Source organism: Papilio machaon, chromosome 21 (assembly GCF_912999745.1).
Source record: "Papilio machaon chromosome 21, ilPapMach1.1, whole genome shotgun sequence".
NCBI lineage: Eukaryota > Metazoa > Arthropoda > Insecta > Lepidoptera > Papilionidae > Papilio > Papilio machaon.
The window spans coordinates 3141898-3161207 of record NC_060006.1 but is presented as its reverse complement, the minus strand read 5'-3'; the positions used below and the strand labels follow the sequence as shown (position 1 = coordinate 3161207).

Genomic DNA, 19310 nt, shown 5'->3' with positions numbered 1-19310 from the left:
TTGTTTAACTTGAATTTATTACGACCGTTAATGACAAAAATGTGTAATGTAAGGAGTAAACAAATCATCCTTTTGTAAGAATATATTAGTATGGGGGTTGTCATTTTATCGGTTTTGTAGTTTTCATTTATTTTTTAGACTTGTTACAGTTAGAAAATGAACTGACTGTAATTTATGAATTATTGTAATGTAAGCATAATTTTGGAAATATTTTATAAATGAATATGAAGAGCTAAAAGTTACACAATGTGGTCCAAACCATGAACTTGTACATAAATAAATATACCGGTTCGATAATATACATTTATGAAATGTACATAAAAGTTCTTTAATTTATTAACCCGTAAAGCTAGGCTTCTTTCCCAAGGCGAAAAAAGGCAAAGTAAAAACGAACTTATTGGAATAATATTTATTTTTTACTTCATAAAGAACGTTAGCGAAATAGTCCTCGAGAAAGAAATAATGCCGCGGACTACACAATACAAACATACTTCTAATAACAATCATACGCTAATGGAATTTACAGTCGTCATAGTCTTTATTAATCTTACATAATACATTTTATATAACTCGATAAACTTAGAACAATATATATAAATAGTGAATATAACGTGTTTAAAGAGATTACGATTTGATAATAGCTTCGTAAGCTTGGAATATGCAGGTGGCGACCTCCACGGTGCGAGACTTGAGGCTGAGCGTGGCCTCAGGGTTGCCGGGCTGCAGCTTCAGCTCCAGCAGTACCCAAATGTTGTTAATAAGCTTGAGAGACTGGTAGAGCATGTCCTGGCCCTCGACGTTCCTCTTGGCGATGGTGAAGACGTTGTTGAGGGTCATCTTGTGCGCGATGGAGTCAGCGTTGCCTACCACGTTGGAGAGCGTGTGCTGAACCTCGTTAGCGGCGGGGATTTCCTTCCACGTGGTGAGGAAGACGCGCTTGTCCAGTTGGCCATCCTCAGTGAATAGAACGTGTGCGGGGATCAGGCACGCGAAGTAGAACACATCCACGTTGTTCTTGATCGCCACCTGCATATACAATGCAGCTCAAACATAAAAGCTCTCTTTTGATAACACACACAAAATAATGCTTTTTATATATCACTAGAAATTAGCCGTGACTTCGTCTGCACGAAAATAAAAAAAACTAGCCTATGGAATAAAATATAGCCTATAACACCCGGGGATATTATATCTTCCAAACAGTGAAATAATTTTTCATATCGGTTCAGCAGATTCAGAGCCTATAATGCCAATAAATTTTTATTTAGTATCAAATCGTTTATATAATAAATTAAAATATTTGCCATCTAAGGCTTTGTATGAAGGTAGATGGTTACCTGCAGGTTGTTGAGGGGCTCCATACGTTGTACAGGTCCGGCGGCTGCGAGCGGCAGCGCGGCCTCACTGCGCCCGCCTGCTGCCACCACACCCACTGACAGCGCACCGCCAGGATACACTCCGAAACTTACACACATCATAACAAATTTAATTTATCACCATCACATCTACAGGGAATTAAAAATAATAGATTCCTGTCGTATGATTTATAGTACATACTCTTTTATATATAGATTGCAACATCAGTTGCACGAATTGTCCGCCTCATCCAGTGAAATACCACGACCGTGTGGTCGTGGTATTCTGTGTAGAAGACAGACGTAAAGGGGAAGTAATTCCGCGTACAGTCTGATGAGTGTAGTTCGGGAGGCCTCATTTTAGTCCTGTGTCCCTTCACACTCTTTATTAGGAAAAATGAGGATTTGGCGAAAGGGGGGACGTATAGGAAGGGAAAATATTATCTGTCTGTGTGTCCCCTTCTCCATTGATCAAAGGTAGGCAACCCATCTGCATTTGCGGATGTCTATGGGCAACGGTCTTCTCGCTATTTCGTCGAATCCAGGTGACAATTTGTTCGTTTGCCACATTTTGACATAAAAAAAAAAGATTTATGTATTAATTGATCCTCACCTGTTCTTGTTGAGTTGTATGGCGAATCCGGTCATGGCTTGCATGGCTTTGTTGGTGATAGTCATCTCCATACGCGGCTGCCCGTTCTGTCTGCTGAATGTGCCCCAGATCTCCAAACCTAATTGATAGTCACAATATTATTAAATAGTAAAATTCAATATTGGACTAACTGCCACTTCCTTCGTTCAAGTTAATTAAGCTTTCCCTAAGGAGTAGCCTTAGTGAGCGTTGTGAGAATTTGATGTAGGTACCTTTGCCCTTGTCGGCTGGTAGCCAGCACTGCTTTGGTGGCACGAAGGAAGCTGGTGTGACTGCTGCGCCGAAGATGTCACCCAGCAGACCTGTTGTGCTCGCCGCTGGTGGCTCCGGACCTCCGCCCAGCTGACACACACATTACATTTATTCAGCCTTAGTATTTAATTTTAAATCTTAGTTCCGCAAAGTTCTGGAGTGTGACCCATTTAGATCTGAAATTTTAGCTAGAATGTGTAATTAACACTTTCAATGTCACTAGAATTTTTCGTACTAAAGTACAGTGGCATTGAAGGTGTTATTAGTAAAGTGTATCTCTCACCAGCACATCCAGGTTGCCAGCTAACAGGTCAATGTTGGAGGCGGGCGCAGCAGCCGGCGGACCTGAGATGTCCATCGACAGTAAGTCGCCAATCAGAGACTCCTGCACACAATCATACAACAAAATAATTTTATTATTGTATTTATCTGAAAATATACAGTATTACTAAGAAATATACATAATAACATTAAGAAATACATCACCTGGTTAGGTATGACAGTGGGTTGTTGCGGCAAAGCCTCCTCGGAGACGGCGCCGCGCGACGGCAATGACTTGCGTACACCCGCACCACGACCTGACACAAGTACATTGAGTAATCTTATATATAAAATTCTCGTGTCGCGGTGTTTGTGGAACTCCTCCGAAACGGCTTGACCGATTCTCATGAAATTTTGTGAGCATATTCAGTATGTCTGAGAATCGGACAACATCTATTTTTCATACCACTATTAAGTTTTTTTTTAAATGCGCGCGGACGGAGTCGCGGGCGACAGCTAGTGCATTCATATAATTCTAAATTAAAATGTATCTAACACAAAAGTATTAACAAATAAAATGTCTTCCATAAAGATTTCCTAATAAGAAGTAACAACTGACCAAAAAAAAATCTTACTAACATTATAAATGTGGAAATTTGTATGGATGTATGGATGTTTGTTAAAAGGTATCTCCAGAACAGTTCAAATTATCTCGATATTATTTGGGAGAGTTGGTGAAGACGTCTGGAAGAACACATAAGTTACTAAGTTTTTTTAATACGGTACGAGCGGAGTCGAAGGCGACAGTTAGTATAGGATATAATTAAGAAGTGATAGACAGATCATGAAAAAGACTAAGATCAAGTATATCAATAAAGTCCTTTAGTTACTTTGCACTAGCTCTTAGTTGAGGTGTTACTAATGGTATACCTTCAACAAATGCAGTGGGCGGCTTGTGATAGACGGAGGCGAGCGAGGCGATGTGACAGATGAGTTCATCCAGCAGTGTGGGCTCCAGCAGGTCCGTCTCCTCGGAGATGAGCGGCTTGTCAGCCAGCACCACCTCCTTAGCGGCCGCGGGGTCCGTCGACAGCAGCCGCCAGTAGATGAAGCCTCGGTCCCTGATACACAACATATTCAAATTATATTTACAGTCGAACCTGGATAAGCGAGAATTGAATCATTGAAAACCTTTAAAAGCGAGAGAATTGTACAGTTTCGATGAACCACCTGCACAAGCGAGAAACTCTTAAAGAGTCACTTAGACTCTCGCTTATCCAGATTCGACTGTACATGAAATATTAGCTGAGCTGAAAAATAACCGAAAAATAACCGGTAAAGTATAAAACTGGCTTAAAGATGAGGTTTTTAACATTTCGCCCGATGAGCGAATGTTCTAAGATTTAAAGATGTCGAGGCAGACTATGTACCTGAGGTCAGGATTGTCGGAGTCCTGAGTGGCGAGACTGAGCACATGCTGCACCAGTTCCTGTGTGTCTGCCGGCCGCTTCAGGAACAGCTTCACCACCGCCGTCAGCAGCTGCAGTTGTACCTGAACACAACATCACAGTCGCATCTAACACTTCTATATTAGTACGGAACCTTGTAGTAGTCTTGTTTGAATGAAAAAGTCTTCTACACATTTTACGCTAAAAGTCCATTCCTAATATTTCCGAATAAAACACTCTTATTACAGAATAACTGAAAATTTGAAATAAAGCAATGGCCACTATTTTTTTAATGTAACATTCCTCTAACATAACACAGACATTTAATTAAAAAGAGATATAATAGACAGCTATTATTATTTTTGTCTAAAGTTTCTTCCATACCTGTGCGTTTTCATCATGGAAACCTTCTAAGAAGGAGTCGAGCAGCTCGTCCGCATTGTCAATGCGCTCCGCGTACTCGCCCACTATCCACACCTAAAGGTTTATTACAATTACAAACTTAAATATAATCATTTTACACATATAACTTATTATAGATACATCCATACATGGATGGATGGATGTTTGTTTGAAGGTATCTCCGGATCAGCTCAACAGATCTTGATGAAATTTGACATAGTCCGGATAAACATATAGGCTACTTATTGAGTGGGGCCGGAGTCACGGACGATAGCTAGTATTTTAATAAACATGGTTTTCCGTATTAAGGTGATTAGTTTAACTTACCATGGATGCCCTGGCTTCAGGTTCATCCAGCGTGTCTAGATTCTCACAGAGCGTGCTGATGATGCTCTCGTACTTGTTGGGATACTTGCGGAAGATGTCCTTTATCACGACGATAGCTTCCTGCACCACGTAGTTCACCTTGGTCTGGATCAGCTCCAGCAGTGTCGACACGCAGCGCTCCGCTGATGGCTCAACCTGGAGGAAACAGTCGGGTTTTATTTCATTTTTAAATAGAATCCATAGAGAATACTTTGTCAGTTATTTTTTTTTATATTTACCAGTTTTTAGTGACATACCTTGATAGCACACCTGCCTATAGCGCGCACGGCCTTCCTTACAAAGTCAACATCGACCTCGGTGGCGTACTCCTTGAGCTCACCGAGCACTTGAGCTATGTTGGCCTGTGAAGCCAGCCGGATCATGATGTCCAGCTTCTCCAGCTTCACGTAGATTGGATCGTTGTACTTTACGAAGAAAACCTGAACAAAAAAAAAACAATAAAATATAAAACCACTTTAAAATCTGTTTACTTTGGTTAAATCCAGAAATCACAACCGTTTGAATGTCTTATTTTGTACGGTTTCTGTAACTGTAACACCGCGAACAAAGCTGACTGTACCTTCATTTCATGTTTGAGTATGTCGGGGCGCTTCTGCACCACGAGGTTGATGTTGCGCAGCGCCACATACTGCACCTCGGGCTCCGCACTCAGCAGCGTCACCAGCGGCGGTGCCAACTTGCGCGACAGTGTGCTCACCAGCTCCGTATCCTCCGACACCATCTCCATCAGCTTCATCAGCACCTACACACAGCGACAACTGTATTTCTCACTATGTTGTTAGAGACGCCGCGAAAACACTAACGTAGGCGTAAGATATAAGTAGGCGGGGCATATGACTAACTTTCGCTTTCTCTAAGCTAAGTTTTCTATGATAAATAAATAAAAAAGTTATATATATTTTTATATCATTAATATCCTAAATTTCCCCTCCTCATTTGTCTTTTTAGTGGAAGAAAAAATAAAAGCTACATACAATAAATCATTACATTTACAGTAAATCTTCTATAAAAAATATTTATATATACTACATTGCATATTTATTTAACAATGACCTTGTCACATCTAAAGTTAAGATAATCTCTGAGACCCTTAACTTTAAGTGTGAATTCTTTGTATACCCAAGAGTACCTTAACAGCGGAGAGTACAACAGCAGCATTAGCGTGTGCGAGGCGAGGAGTGATGCGCTCGCAAATGGAGTGAGCCTCGCGCGCGTCCTTCGGAGAGTAGTTGGACAACGCGTCCAAGATGAACACCTGCCCCCACTCCGTACACTCGTTCAGTGCTGTCAGTAGTTTGTTGATAGTCGGCGCATTCATCTCTGTAACAACGAAAACATATGTATAATATTATCTTCATATATATAAAAATGAACCCCTATTTCCCTTGGTCACAGCATCAACTATGTAAACATCAAATATGTAATTTATAGCTTTGTACAAACTTTAACTTACCAACAAGTGGTTGTCCCGACACACTGGCTTCATTGATCTCAGAAAGAGCCGCCACAGCATTGGCTACCACCATTGGGTTGGAATCACTCAATAGATCCTTCAATTGATCCAAAAACCCCTGGAAAAAAATAATCTTATACATGGAATTTTGCATCAGACACATGTTATGTAACATGTTTGAAACATACAACGCAAACACACACTAACCTGATCTTCAACCATGCTTGATGATATATCATATAATTTTGCAACGCAAACCGCAGCTGTCTTCCTCACATAGGGATCTTCATCTTTGAGACACTTGCGCAGTGGCTCACACAGATACTCCGTGATTTTGTCCACTCGGATGCATCCCATAGTCCGCACGGCCAACGCTCGGATCAGTGGGTTGGAATCTTCACAATCCTGTGGGCAGTCTATCATTAACCAGAGCATCATAATGAAGAAGGAAAATTAAACATTGAATACTGAAGCTATGTCTAAAAGCAATATGCAGTACAAATTCGCTATTCTTATGGAACCAATACTATATACATATGTATGTTAGTATTAAACAAAGACAAAGAGATTATAGCAAAATAAAAATGTAACTGACTGCATTTTCTTAAAAAAAAAAATTATGATTAGAATTTGCAAAATCCAATGACAATTCTTTTGATTTTTTTTTATGTGGAAAAAAAAACTATTATTTTAACAGCTAACTAACTCAGTAAATAATAACATCACAATATTAGAGTGCATGACAATTTTTGTGATAACAAAATAAAAAGAAGCCACATAATAGTACAAGTAGACACATAATAGTTGTGCTAATCCATTTAATAGACCCTTTATATAGTTAGTCTATGTATTTTAGGAATAGCGAATTTCTACCAAATGGTACTGTTAAAAATAGCTTTATGTGCTTCTAATGTAAATAAATATAATGAGGCATGGAATTCATATTTGTATCAATTCTATATTTCAGCTTATATATACAATTTGTTATTTAAATGTAGATTTACACATCTGTGTGCAAGTGATGGGTAGAACCAAAAATGTACCATGCAAATTTATTTAGCTGTTCAGAGTTGTTTATACCTCCTTTATCTTGTACGCAAATGTGCTGAAAGTAATAAATGATATTATTACGTCAAATTAGACTTAAATGTGTAAATCTACAGATGGATGATTGATTTTTTTTTTTTGGATCTTTTTAATTACCTTAACAAGCTGGTATGTTGGTAGATCCTTCCACCCATCATAATATGGTACAGTAGACATTAAAACGATAAAAAAGACAAGTCACACATATACAGATATCTACACTACGCTTATGTAGAAAGATATACTTAAATATATAATATGATACTTTTGAATGGTCCACGCTCAAAATTTAAATTGTTAACATTGAAAATATTATCTTGAATAATTTAAACATTTTCTTGATACTTTAATATCATTCTGTTATCATTAAATTACATTATATTAAAAGTTACCAGTTTTAAAACTGTAATTGTTAGTTGCAAATACGCAAATTAAAAATAAAAGCTAATCATAAAATCTTTTTGAACAGAATTTAGATCTAACAATGGAACTAAACATATAAGTTATAAAAAAATCACATGTAAAACCAAAAACGTACCTTAACAAATGTGTTAACGGCCATTATGGCCATATCTGGCTGAGACTTAGCGTAGTTCATGAGATATAGGTAGACTAGTTTCTTCAGCTCCAAGTTGTCGGTTTGCATGCAGTTGACGACATCGGGGAAAAGAGCCGAAACATCTTTACCGACAGTCATAGAAGCGATTACCTGCATGATAATAAAAAATCTTAACGTGATCTAATATTACTACAAGTATTTTTTGTTAATATTTAATAAATATATGTTTAATATAATTCTTACCATGGCTTCACAAATTTGGTAAACTAAATAAATAGAAGTTTAATTGGACTATTTAAAGCAGGGATCCCCAAACTATTTTGGAAAAGTGACCCCTTTTCCAAAAAGAACTGTTACCTCAGACTCCCATGGTTAAATTACCTACTTTTAAGATCAATTTTTTTTTCATTCTGAATTAGGTCAATGGATGAAGACAGATTGAGAATTAGCAATACTTTTTGATATCGACCCCTTGGGAAATCCCTGATTTAAAGTATTAAAATTTTGTAATAGAAAAAAACAACATCTTAACTACCTAACATAGTAATTATAGAGAGAGAAGACATGTGATATATTTTTTAACATTTGTTTTATGAAGTTATCGTTTTCTTCTTTAATATTAGTATAGTTTAATAATAGTATAAAGTATTTTTCATAAATTTTTAATAAATAGAGTGACAAGAAAATATTTTCTTTTTTTACATCATCTAGCAATTTATTTAATGTAAAGGTGTAAACGACAGTATGGTAAATCTTGCAACCTGCATAATCTAACTTTTACATAGCAATGTCAGCTTACCTTCTTTACTGCTTCCTTCTTTTTTTCTTTCTTATCACTGTTTAATTCTGATTTTAATTCGAAAATCTCACCCTTTTTGGTCGTTGTAAAATACTTTGAATCGGTCATCTTGGCGAATGAACAGCGATGTTAAAGTTTATAATTTTACCTGGTAAATAATTTTATCTCATGTAAAAACAGATCCTCGTAAAATCAATAATTTCAACGAATAACAAGTGATTGTTTCTTACAACTATCGTGGTAAAAATGATAGAATAGTAAAAAAATATGTTTGAAATGTATATATACCGAAAAAGAAAGTGATTTTCATATACTTAAAAAATCTTTTTAAATCACTAAATACACTTTTGGCAGATTTGAAGGGGCGTAATCATTTTTAATTTTTATACGTCAAAATTCTAAAACGTTAGAGTTGCCAGTTGCCATCGCCATAATTGCTCTTTTCGCTATGGTTTTTTAAAATAAACTCTGTGACAGATTAAAAATGTTGTATTATTTTAATAGTTTTGCTATTTTAGCAAATGCCGTATTTTTTCTTAACTTCTAATATTAATCGCGAATATAACATTGAGTTTTCACGGCCGAAGTACCCGTACACAAACATATTGTTTTCTCGGTTTCTCATAGAAAATGAGAGTGAGAAATAAACGGTATCATGTTTTGACCGACCACTTAACGTCCGGTTACATTATTGAACACATACTCAGAATCTCAGAAATTCATCTTATATTCATTAAAAATAAGAAAGACTTACAGCTATATATAAACTAAAATAACTTCGTACTAGTTGACTGATAGCCAACACGCTTTCACTTAAAGTAATCTTATATGATACATGAGCAAACAAGTACTGAAGTTAGTACAAATGAGAATAAATGTTACTAGATATTTTACAGCTTATGTAACGGAGAGTTTCGACTGAAATGTCCGCCGCAGACCGGTGCATAGCTGATACTCATATTGATCAGATTGATGTAGCCGCATGAACCTATACCCGAAACTAGCAAGGCGCAGACGCGGGCGCCCACCACCCACTGTCTCCCTGCTTACTCAATACAGGTGTTCTGTTTTAGTGATCAAGTAAATACTGTTTACAAAATGAATATAAAAATAAACAAGTAGTTAATGAGGAATTTCCACAGCTTTATTGTAGGTGATATATTGTAATCTAAATATTATCCGGGGTAATTACCTTGTAACCTTGGGTAAGTAATTTTGTTGGTATTTAGTTCGTGCTTGGTTAATTTAAACTGAAATTAATATTTTATGACAAATCAATATATTTCTGTTTGAAATTCTGATTCTATAGTGAAAGTATAATTTTTGAATAAACATTTTTTTTAGTAGAGTAATTCGATAACTCGGAAATTTAAGCACGCTGTATACGAGTGGAGTCAGTGAAGCTCCCACCGAGGGCACCTCTTCGGTACGCGACGAATTCTCTTCAGTCGCAGGCCATAAACCGTTGCAAGCGGTTGATTTTTGCAACGATTTATGTCCTGTATTACATTCATTAAAGTCTTTAACATTCACAAATATATTTTATATATACTGTTTACATACTGATTCATTTTTCTAATTCTAAATCGTGACGTAATACAAGCTTTCCACTATGTCAGTGATTCTCAACCACTGTGCTGCGGCACTTTTGTGTGCCGCCAAATTTCAAAAGTGTGCCGCCAAATTTTGCAAATATATAAATTGTTAATATTATTAAATTATATCACTTAAAAATACAAATATTTTTAACAAGAATATGTATTAAAATCCACAAAAAAATAAATTATTTTATTATTTGCTAAGCCGGCGTGCATAACAATAGGAATATGTCTCAAGTCGGCAGCGCACACTTGCCACTTCTGCGTACAAAACGTGTTGTTTTAGTGATAGTTGGGATCCACAAGGTGTTGCATAGTAGTTACTGTAGGTTTTTTCGTTAATATTGGCAAATGTATATTCGGTTTAATATTAATTTAATTGCATGTAGTGTCAATTTATAAATTTATAAACTTATTAACTTTGCAATACACATATCCAATGATTTACACGGTACTTGTTTTACGCGTTTTCGCTTTTACACGGTTTTTCAAATAAGTTTTTTTTTGTTTTCATCGCACTCTACTAAATGCTACTGTGATTGAACCTACACATATCACGGGGAATCCCGAGCGTATGTGCTGACTTGCTGCACACGAGTACTGTGTCTGTATTTCTTCGCATAAAAGAACAATGGCAGAAAAATAGTTGAAAAAAAAAACAATTAGCGTCTAGAAATGTCATATAGATACAATTAATTTTATACAGTTGATAAACTATTTATGCAGTGTGTTGTAGTAAGTAAATAATTTTTATGTTTTTCTTTGTGTGCCGCCAAATTTTGAAATCGTTTAATATGTGCCGCAACAAAAAAAAGGTTGAGAATCACTGCACTATGTATTATCCACGCGTTGTGTCTCGAATTCAACGTTTGGTCTTGGGCCAGCTTGCCATGTCACAGCGGGGCGCTTCCCTGAGGTGTGGAAGGAGGGGCGGCTGGTGCTTGTTAGGAAAGACGGCCGCCCGCGGACTCTCCGGCAGGATACCGCACGCTGGTGATGCTGGATGAGGTCGGGAAGCTCCTGGAATGTGTAGTGGCTTCCCGGATTACCAGCACTTGGCGAGGGACGAGCCGCAGTTCTCCGTGAACCAATTCCAGTTCTGGTCAGGACGATCCACTATGGACGCCCTGGCCGCCCTGAGGCGATTCATCGAGGAAGCGGCCCAGAGGAGGCAGGGGCAATGGCTGAACAAAGAGCTCGGGACGAAGTACCGGCCCCAAAGAAGCTCGCCCGCGCCCGGGAGACGAGGAGAAGGACGACCGTGGAGCTCTGGGCGAGCGGCCTAGCGCGCGCTGAATATGGCGTGCGCACCATAGAGGCCATACGCCCACAGCTCACGGATTGGTGCGGGAGGAGCACACAGGTGATGTCCGGGCACGTCTGCTTCGGGCGGCACCTGTGGCGGATCGGAAAGGAGGAGAGGACGCTGTGCCACGGGTGCGATGACGACGATACGGCACAGCACACACTGGAAGTGTGCTGCACCTGGATAGAAGAGTGCCGTACCCTGGCGGCGGCGATCGGCGCGACCTCTCACTTCCTGGTGTCATACGCACCATGTTGGGAAGTGAGAGGTCATGGAATGCGGTCTCCTCCTTCTGTGAATCAGTTATTTCGCAGAAGGAGGGGAAGGAGCGGGAGCACGAGGGAGACCCCCTGGCACCTCCGCTCCGGCGCAGTAGAGTAGGGAGGAGAAGGCGGCAATATGTCCAACCCCCGAGAGGGAGCTGCCACGGCAGCTGACGCAGACGGTATCGCGGACGAAACCGAAAGCGTGCCCGTGGTCCCGTCCCAATGCGTTTAAGGAACAGAGAGGTTTAGAGGGTATGCTTCCAATAATGAAGAGAATCCCACATAACTATCGCGTCCCCCCGGGGCGCGGAGTATGCATAAACCATTCCTCTCTGGAAAAACCAGATTGTTTTTATATCGGTTGCCACGTGTGCCTAGGAGTAACATTTTCGTGTTCCAACTGCGAAGCACTCCGCAGCTTTACTAGGAATGTGGAGTGGGATCTACTCGGAGGCTATGGCCAATACCTGATGACTAGTCTTATCTGAAGGTTGAACAGATATACTAGAAAGCGACCCAAAAACTCTGCGTTGTCGATTATTTGCTGCTAAAAGATTCCTACAATTTGTATAAGACGATTGACGAGGACTTGAAACTGATGACTTGGAAATTTCTCACATTTCGGAATTACACAGAAGGTCAAATTTTAAGGTTCCGACCTTATCCTAATATTCTTTAACTGCCATATGTGGCTCGGTAAAGGTTCCTTTAAAATTACGTTATAAGAAATTTATTGAGTTACACGAAGCCCATTCAAGCAATAAAAAGGAGACGTTGAAAAAATCTGATTAAAATGTGTATCAAGGCTGTAATTCTCGCTCAAGAGCCAGGCTTACAATTCCGCCGGCCGGACGAACAATTTCAAACTATCGCAAGTGATAAGCGTTTGCGACATTGGAACAAAAATCGAATGAGAATAAATTCAAGATATATAAAAATAAATGAAGAAATACGAAAGTCATGTAACTTACGAAAACATACACGTACTTTGAGCACTTTCAGCTTCACTGTATATTTTAACACTTTCCATGACCACACGCAATAGAGTGGAGTCGGTAGCACTGAACGTGTTAATACACCTTCGTGGCTTTAATGAGTAATCATGAAATGACGTTTATTACGCCCCGCAACTTATTTATTTTGAAGAATGAATCAGACGGTAGATTATTCGTTTATAAATATAAACTACCTGCCGTCTGATCGAATTTAAATAATGAGGGTAGGTTGTATAAACTTTACTATCCACATTATTTGCAACACATAGACAATAATAGCAGCGGCGCCCTTGCGGCTTGATCAAGAAACATAAATACTGTCTGATGATTTTCACCACGATATTTCTGCAAAGAATCGATAACAGCAGAAATCTAAAATTTGCTCATTTCAATATTGATTGGCAGCGCTACACCTACTACTACTTACTTCCCGTAAACCAATTCTCCGTGAAGTTGGCCCCCTCACTTCATTTTTTTACGCAAATCTTTTGAGAATCGTTTGAGAGAAATAAGAAATATCGTTTGAGAGTTTTTACTTTTTCTGTAATAAATATCTCAATTTCGGAATCGAAAGTTATAAATCGATTTTCCTTTTTTCCGAATTAAATTAAATATGGCAATCATCAACTTAGATTTAAATTTATTTTATAGGTAGAGAATGGTTATAAAGTGATTGAGAGAAAAGAGAAATCGTTTGAGAGTTAATACTTTTTCTGAAATAAATATTTCAATTTCGGAATCGAAAGTTATAAATCGATTTTCCTTTACTCCGAATCAAATATGGCAAACATGCACTCAGACGATTCAAATTTATTTTGTATGTTTGGATGGAACGGCTCAACGGATCTCGAAGAAATTTGGAATAGGTGTAGATCATAGTCTGGAAGAACACATAGGCTACTTATTGTTTTTTTCAATTCGCGCCGACGGAGTCGTAGGTGAGAGCTGGTAAGAAATAAAAAGACAATATTTGTATATTTGTTACTTTATTAAATAATTTCATTTTACAACCAATATTGAATGAAGTAACATTTCATCACATTATCCATTACATTACATATAAATTATAGACATATATAATAATTGCGATTACAGACACTTAGGTACATACACTTATGAGGTTTCTAGATAAATGGAGTTACAATTACATGGATTATAATTTAGACTACAATATATATCATCTAAAACTCATGTAAAAAGAAGAAGCATTATATGGAAGAGGAAATTCAATACCTATTAAATATCTATTAGATATGTTTTGATTTTCTAAGAAAAAAAAAGCAACAACTTTCGTGTAACAAATAAATCATAGAATAACAGTCTGATCACACGAATAATTACAAATTAAATAATAAAATGTTTGTCGTCTAGTTATTTACAATAGTTAGCTAACTAAATAACAATCAACCTAATATTACGTTGGGTTCCCACTTCTATATCGTCTAAATACTGACTGTGTGCAGCGCAACAATTAAACAAATCAATAATGATCTTTCTACGTGAAAAACATCTAAGCTAAATAAATAAGTCGAGGCCTTGTTTTAGACTCAATGGCGTTAGTTATATCCAATTCATTTAAATAACCAAGATGTATAAAGGATATTCTTTTGGAATGCATACATACTTTACACACAATATACTTATAGAGCTTCATTCAACTTGGCTAAATACTAACGCCATCATGTCGTAGACAAAATATTGTTAAAATCCTTTTCAGTACATTATGTCCTTTTGACACTCTACATTTGTCAGTCAATTTTTCTTTGATAATGCATATTTTTGAAAAGCTACTTCTAATATTTGAGCTGATTAAAAATTCCTGAAGTTTAATCACATATTTGCCAATTTCAAGCAGCATTACACATATTGAAAAGCCCTAAAGTCGTTACTTTTGCATAAGCTTCCGCTTATCTTCATAAAACCACACTAACGATTCAAAATGGAAAACGTACCTAGTCATATAAATTCAAAAAACTTACTTTTATCATGGCAGACCGTATAAGATCCGGAATCATCTATTGTCCTTACACTTCGCGAATGACACCTGTCACATTGACACTAGAACACTTGACGTTTATGTTTAATCTTTGTCGTTTGTTTTTAATCTTTGACGATTATTTTTAATCTTTGACGATTATTTTTAATCTTTGACGATTATTTTTAATCTTTGACGATTATTATTAATCTTTGACGTTTGTTTTTAATCTTTGACGTTTACTTTTAATCTTTGACGATTATTTTTAATCTTTGTCGATTATTTTTAATCTTTGACGTTTATTTTTAATCAAGTGGTATCAATAGACGTGTATGTTGCAGTGGCGAGTGTCTACTGTAGCGCGAGGGGGTCGCGCTGCCGCGAGCAGAACACGGCGCACAGCATGGGCAGCGCGCTCGTGAGCAAGCCGGCGGCGGCGGGCGCGGGTTATGCGTACGACTCCTTGACAGGGCTCTGCGGCTTGGACCCCAGCGAGCCCGCGCTGCTGCGGCTCTGACGGCCTTCTGACGTTTGAGATCTGAACAACGAAATATTATTTTACTAGTTATAATGTTGCCATGCATCAATAAACATTTTGAGTTGCCAGCTTTTGTGTCAAACAATAAATACTTTTTGGTGTAAAAAAAAATCTTAGGTGTAAAAATTAAAATAGTAAGGTTGTAAACGCTTATTTATGCTTGTTTTTTATACATCATAGATGTAGTTTAAAGTTTAATTAAATGTGGTTACTTTTGTGAGTCTAGATGAACGCTGTTCCGCGATGGTGCGGAGGGGCTGAGCTTGTGGTTCGCCAGGAAAGTGCCTATCGATTCATCAGAGCTGTAGCTGTCGTTTTCACTGAAACAATATATATTTTAAAAATGAAAACCAAGATCGTCATAATATAATTGGGAATAGCATTAAAAATACAATCACTTGTCGAAGTAAAATTTACACTGCAAATTAGTGTATAGTAAATAATCGATTGAACTTCAAAACGACAGTTATAGTTTCGACTTTTGCCTCTTGACTGACATCAGTCTGATCAAAATAACTGTCTAAAAAGACATCTCCTGTACTTTAAACATTTAGTATATTTATAAATATGTTTACGTGTCGGAGTCGCGGTCGTTGTTGCTGGAGAGATCTCCAGCGATGGCCTCCTGCAGCGCGTGCGCTCGCCGCGCCGCTAGCCGCGCCTCTTCACGCGCCGCCGCCGCTTCGCTCGCCGCCGCGCTCGCCGCCGCCTCCGCCGCCGCCCGCGCCCTTGTCGCCTCGCCAAGACGAGACGTCAGCGAGGCGTTCTCTTCTTTTAGCTCTCTGCTCATATAGAAACAAATTAAATAAAATATTTATATAATAACACATCAGAACTCTTTGATGGGCATAGATTAAATATTCTGTCAGAGAGATTCTGGCATAACGGCCACTGAACCTTTGCCTTTTTAATTATGTAAATCAATGAAAAACATAATGAATTAAAAACATAAACGCATTGTGGCTGTCATTTTCATGTTTTGAATTTAAACAATCACTACTACCAAAATATACACTAGATAATTATTAAGACCTTAAAAATATGTAGAAATCTGTATTATGTAGTGAATAAATGATAACACCTGTATAGTAATGTACCTAATAGATCTCTGCAGCTTGCGCAGCTCGTCAGCGGCGTGCATGTCCCGCGCACGCGCCGCGCCCAGCTCCGCGGCGAGCGCGTCGTGCGCGTCTCGCAGCCGCGCTAGTTGTCCCTCCACACGCGCTCGCGACGTCGCCTCCAGCTCCAGGCTAGATTCCAACTCCTGGACACAAAACAGTATATATTATAACAACTTTACCAAAAGGCTGATATAAAACAACATTGAGATGCGCAATAAAATGAATTCTAAAACTGATTCTTCAATTTGATTGCAATCCCGGACAATTCTAATCCTTCTTCCCCTCCTTACCCTTGTCTAGTAAAAGGTGGGAAGGGAAAAAATCCATTTCTGTACTTCTTATCTATTTTCTACTATAGGCGATTGAAGGCGACCGTTTGTTCATTTGCCACCTTGTTACTAAAAAAAAAAAAATGTAATAATAAGAACTAGCCTTGTTCCTCATCTCCAGCCGTCGCTCGGCCTCGCTATGTCCGTGTGTATGTCCGGCCTCTGCGTGTGCGAGGCGCTGCGTCACCTCCGCCAGCCGCTCCTTGGCCTGACGCGCCTCCTCCGCCGCCGCCTCCGCGCGACCCACCGCCTCCCGCGCCTCCGCCTGCGCCGCGCACAACGCGCTAGTGCTGCTGCGGTACTTCTTCAATAACTGGAACAGTAAACTTACTGATAATACAACTGCTATAGATGTATATAATAATATAAATTAAAAATAAGAGCAGAGGTAGATAACATTCTGGAATAGTGCATAAAATAGTAAATATTCCAGTTACCTCCGCCGCCTCCTCCTCGGCGTCGTCGAGCGCTGCACGTGCTGTGGCTGCGTCACGCGATGCGGTAAGCGCGCGCTCTGCGGCCTCTGCGCGTGCACGTGACGCCTCCTCCAGCGCCGCGCCCGCCTCCGCAGCCTCCGCCTCCGCAGTCGAGCGCGCCTTGTTCGCCGCACGGAGCGCTAGTTCCAGATCTTCCACCTACGAAACGTGTTATATCAGAATAAGTACTGTTTCAAATTGTCTCTATATATAAATGTTTATTTATGAATGTATAGTACATACTTGGTTCTTGAGTTGTCTTATCTGTGCCTTAGCGCCTCCTTCTTTTTCTTTTTGTTCGAGCATCGTTTGAGCATCGCGTAATAGTGCTCTGTATCTCTTCAAATCTCTGTAAACAAATAATTAATAACAAAACATAGATAAACAACTAGCCACGATACTATCTTCATACTACGTCTACTATATGAAACTGTAATAGATATAGAGTTAAATGAGCGAATGAATGACATGTAGAATGAATGACTGAATGATATGTGACATACCTCTTGAGTCGTTGCACCAGCTGAGCCTGTTCGTGTGTCTCAGCGCGCGCGGTCTCCTCCAGCGCGGCGAGACGACGCTCCAGCTCGTGCCGCTCTCGCAGCAACAAGCTGCGCTCAGAGTGCTCGCTCTCCAGCTGACTCTCCAGCACTACAATCACACAAATACAATTAAAATGCAAACAAACGCAACTTACTATCGAAATCTTACTAATATTATAAATGCGAATGTTTTGTTGGATGGATGGATGTTTGTTTGAAGGTATCTCTAAAACGGCTCAATGGATCTCGATGAAATTTGGCATAGATGTAGATCATAGACTGTAAGACCACATAGACTTCTTATTACAGTTTTTATTTAATTCCGCGCGGACGGAGTCGCGGGCGACAGCTAGTACTGAATATGTATACTGTAATTTATTTTAAAAATTTAACAATTCGTCGGATGTATGTCCAATGTCACCTCCTAAAATCACAGAAAGACTTAGATTAGTGGTACAAAATGGATGCTTTAAGGCTTACTTTTAAGTTTCTTGGCGGCATTAGCTCTAGTCTCCTCCATCTCGTCATCTCGTGCGGCCGCCTCCAGCCGCGCTTCCTTGCGCTGTTGCTCCAGCAGCATTTCTAGCCGCAGTTTAGAGCTCTCCAGAAGCTAGAAAAAAGTATGCTTGTAAAGATATCTGCATCTGTATCTTTTCTTATTCGTATCAATATCTGATAGAACAGGTATTTGTTCCCAACAATATGTTTTTCAGTATTTAATAAACAACAGAACACATATATATAATAAAATAATACAAATCTGTATCTACTTGTACCAGTATCGGTATATGTACCTGTATCTGGCCGGCGAGGTCGTCGAGCTCCTCCTCCTGGTCGCGCACCCTGCGCTCGAGGTCTGCGCGTGCGCGGCGCAGCGCGGCCAGCTCGTCACCTCCTCCTCCGCGCTCCTCCAGCTCGCGCGTCGCCGCACTCAGCCGCTCCTCCTTCAGCTCGAGTTCCAGCCGAGCTTCCTAAATGTACAACGGAATCATGTAGATAAACAAGTCTCACGTAAATGTTTGTGTAATGTATAAACATTAGAAATTAAAGCTTTAAATTGACAAGACGCATTATAGAAATAATCCATTTTAAGTAAACTTGTATTTAATTTTAATGTTGTATGTTGATTAACTACTCAATTCGATATGTTTGCTTTATTTTTTACATTGCTATGATATTTATTTTTAAGTTGGCAAAACATATGACTTAAATCAGTACACTCACAGAGAGGGTCTGCTCTAGCGCGTACTTGTCAGCGAGTGCTTGGTCGCGGTCGCGCGCGTGTCTCTCGCGGGTCGCGCGCTCGCGCTTCAACTCCTCGTTGGCGGCTTGCAGCTCCGCGTCGAACTTGCGCTGGCGCTTCTCCAGCAGGTTGTTGCGGCAAGTCTGCAACAATATATACAAACTTGATAATACTGAAATGTCTTTGTAACATTGAAAAAAGATACATACGAATAATTTCATTATGCAAGACAAATACCTGGAATGTGACACTAAGTATTTATTTGAA

The 19310-nt window shown here is 39.1% G+C and overlaps 2 protein-coding genes across 4 annotated transcripts in view; both read right to left on the bottom strand.

Moving 5' to 3' along the window:
* Positions 1-409: 409 nt before the first annotated feature.
* Positions 410-9037, bottom strand: LOC106712627 (AP-1 complex subunit beta-1). 3 transcript variants are annotated; one of them, XM_045683057.1, is made up of 18 exons: positions 8943-9037; positions 8655-8802; positions 7835-8005; positions 6418-6615; positions 6211-6328; positions 5887-6077; positions 5317-5499; positions 4994-5176; positions 4698-4892; positions 4353-4445; positions 3951-4072; positions 3451-3641; positions 2746-2837; positions 2543-2644; positions 2220-2349; positions 1969-2086; positions 1338-1464; positions 410-1026 (listed from the first exon to the last, which is right to left on the bottom strand). In XM_045683057.1, exons 2-18 carry the CDS (start codon positions 8760-8762, stop codon positions 625-627), a joined length of 2724 nt encoding a protein of 907 aa, XP_045539013.1. In that variant the 5' UTR covers positions 8763-8802; positions 8943-9037; the 3' UTR covers positions 410-624. The 3 variants fall into 3 exon arrangements, with proteins under 3 accessions (XP_045539013.1, XP_045539015.1, XP_045539014.1); XM_045683059.1 differs by having other exon boundaries at positions 8885-8965; XM_045683058.1 differs by lacking the exon at positions 8943-9037 and having other exon boundaries at positions 8655-8877.
* Positions 9038-15062: 6025 nt separating this feature from the next.
* Positions 15063-19310, bottom strand: part of LOC106718799 (unconventional myosin-XVIIIa) — a 146215-nt gene continuing 141967 nt past the window's right edge. Inside the window, exons 28-38 of the mRNA XM_045683188.1 lie at positions 19025-19186; positions 18595-18771; positions 18281-18410; positions 17762-17909; positions 17502-17607; positions 17220-17417; positions 16886-17095; positions 16430-16596; positions 15908-16114; positions 15545-15652; positions 15063-15332 (exon numbers count right to left, since the gene is read on the bottom strand). Of these exons, the coding sequence (XP_045539144.1) occupies positions 15242-15332; positions 15545-15652; positions 15908-16114; positions 16430-16596; positions 16886-17095; positions 17220-17417; positions 17502-17607; positions 17762-17909; positions 18281-18410; positions 18595-18771; positions 19025-19186 (1704 nt within the window). The 3' untranslated portion in view covers positions 15063-15241. The remainder of the gene's footprint in view (positions 15333-15544; positions 15653-15907; positions 16115-16429; positions 16597-16885; positions 17096-17219; positions 17418-17501; positions 17608-17761; positions 17910-18280; positions 18411-18594; positions 18772-19024; positions 19187-19310) is intronic.

What these genes read in the sequence shown, in the direction of transcription:
- LOC106712627 (XM_045683057.1), bottom strand. Translation starts at nt 8,762, where the DNA reads ATGACCGATTCAAAGTATTTTACAACGACCAAAAAGGGTGAGATTTTC. An exon ending in CAAGCATGGTTGAAGATCAG is followed by an intron (nt 6,329 to 6,417) that starts GTTAGTGTGTGT and finishes ATTTTTTTCCAG; the next exon opens with GGGTTTTTGGATCAATTGAA. An exon ending in CTGGCAACCTGGATGTGCTG is followed by an intron (nt 2,350 to 2,542) that starts GTGAGAGATACA and finishes TGTGTGTGTCAG; the next exon opens with CTGGGCGGAGGTCCGGAGCC.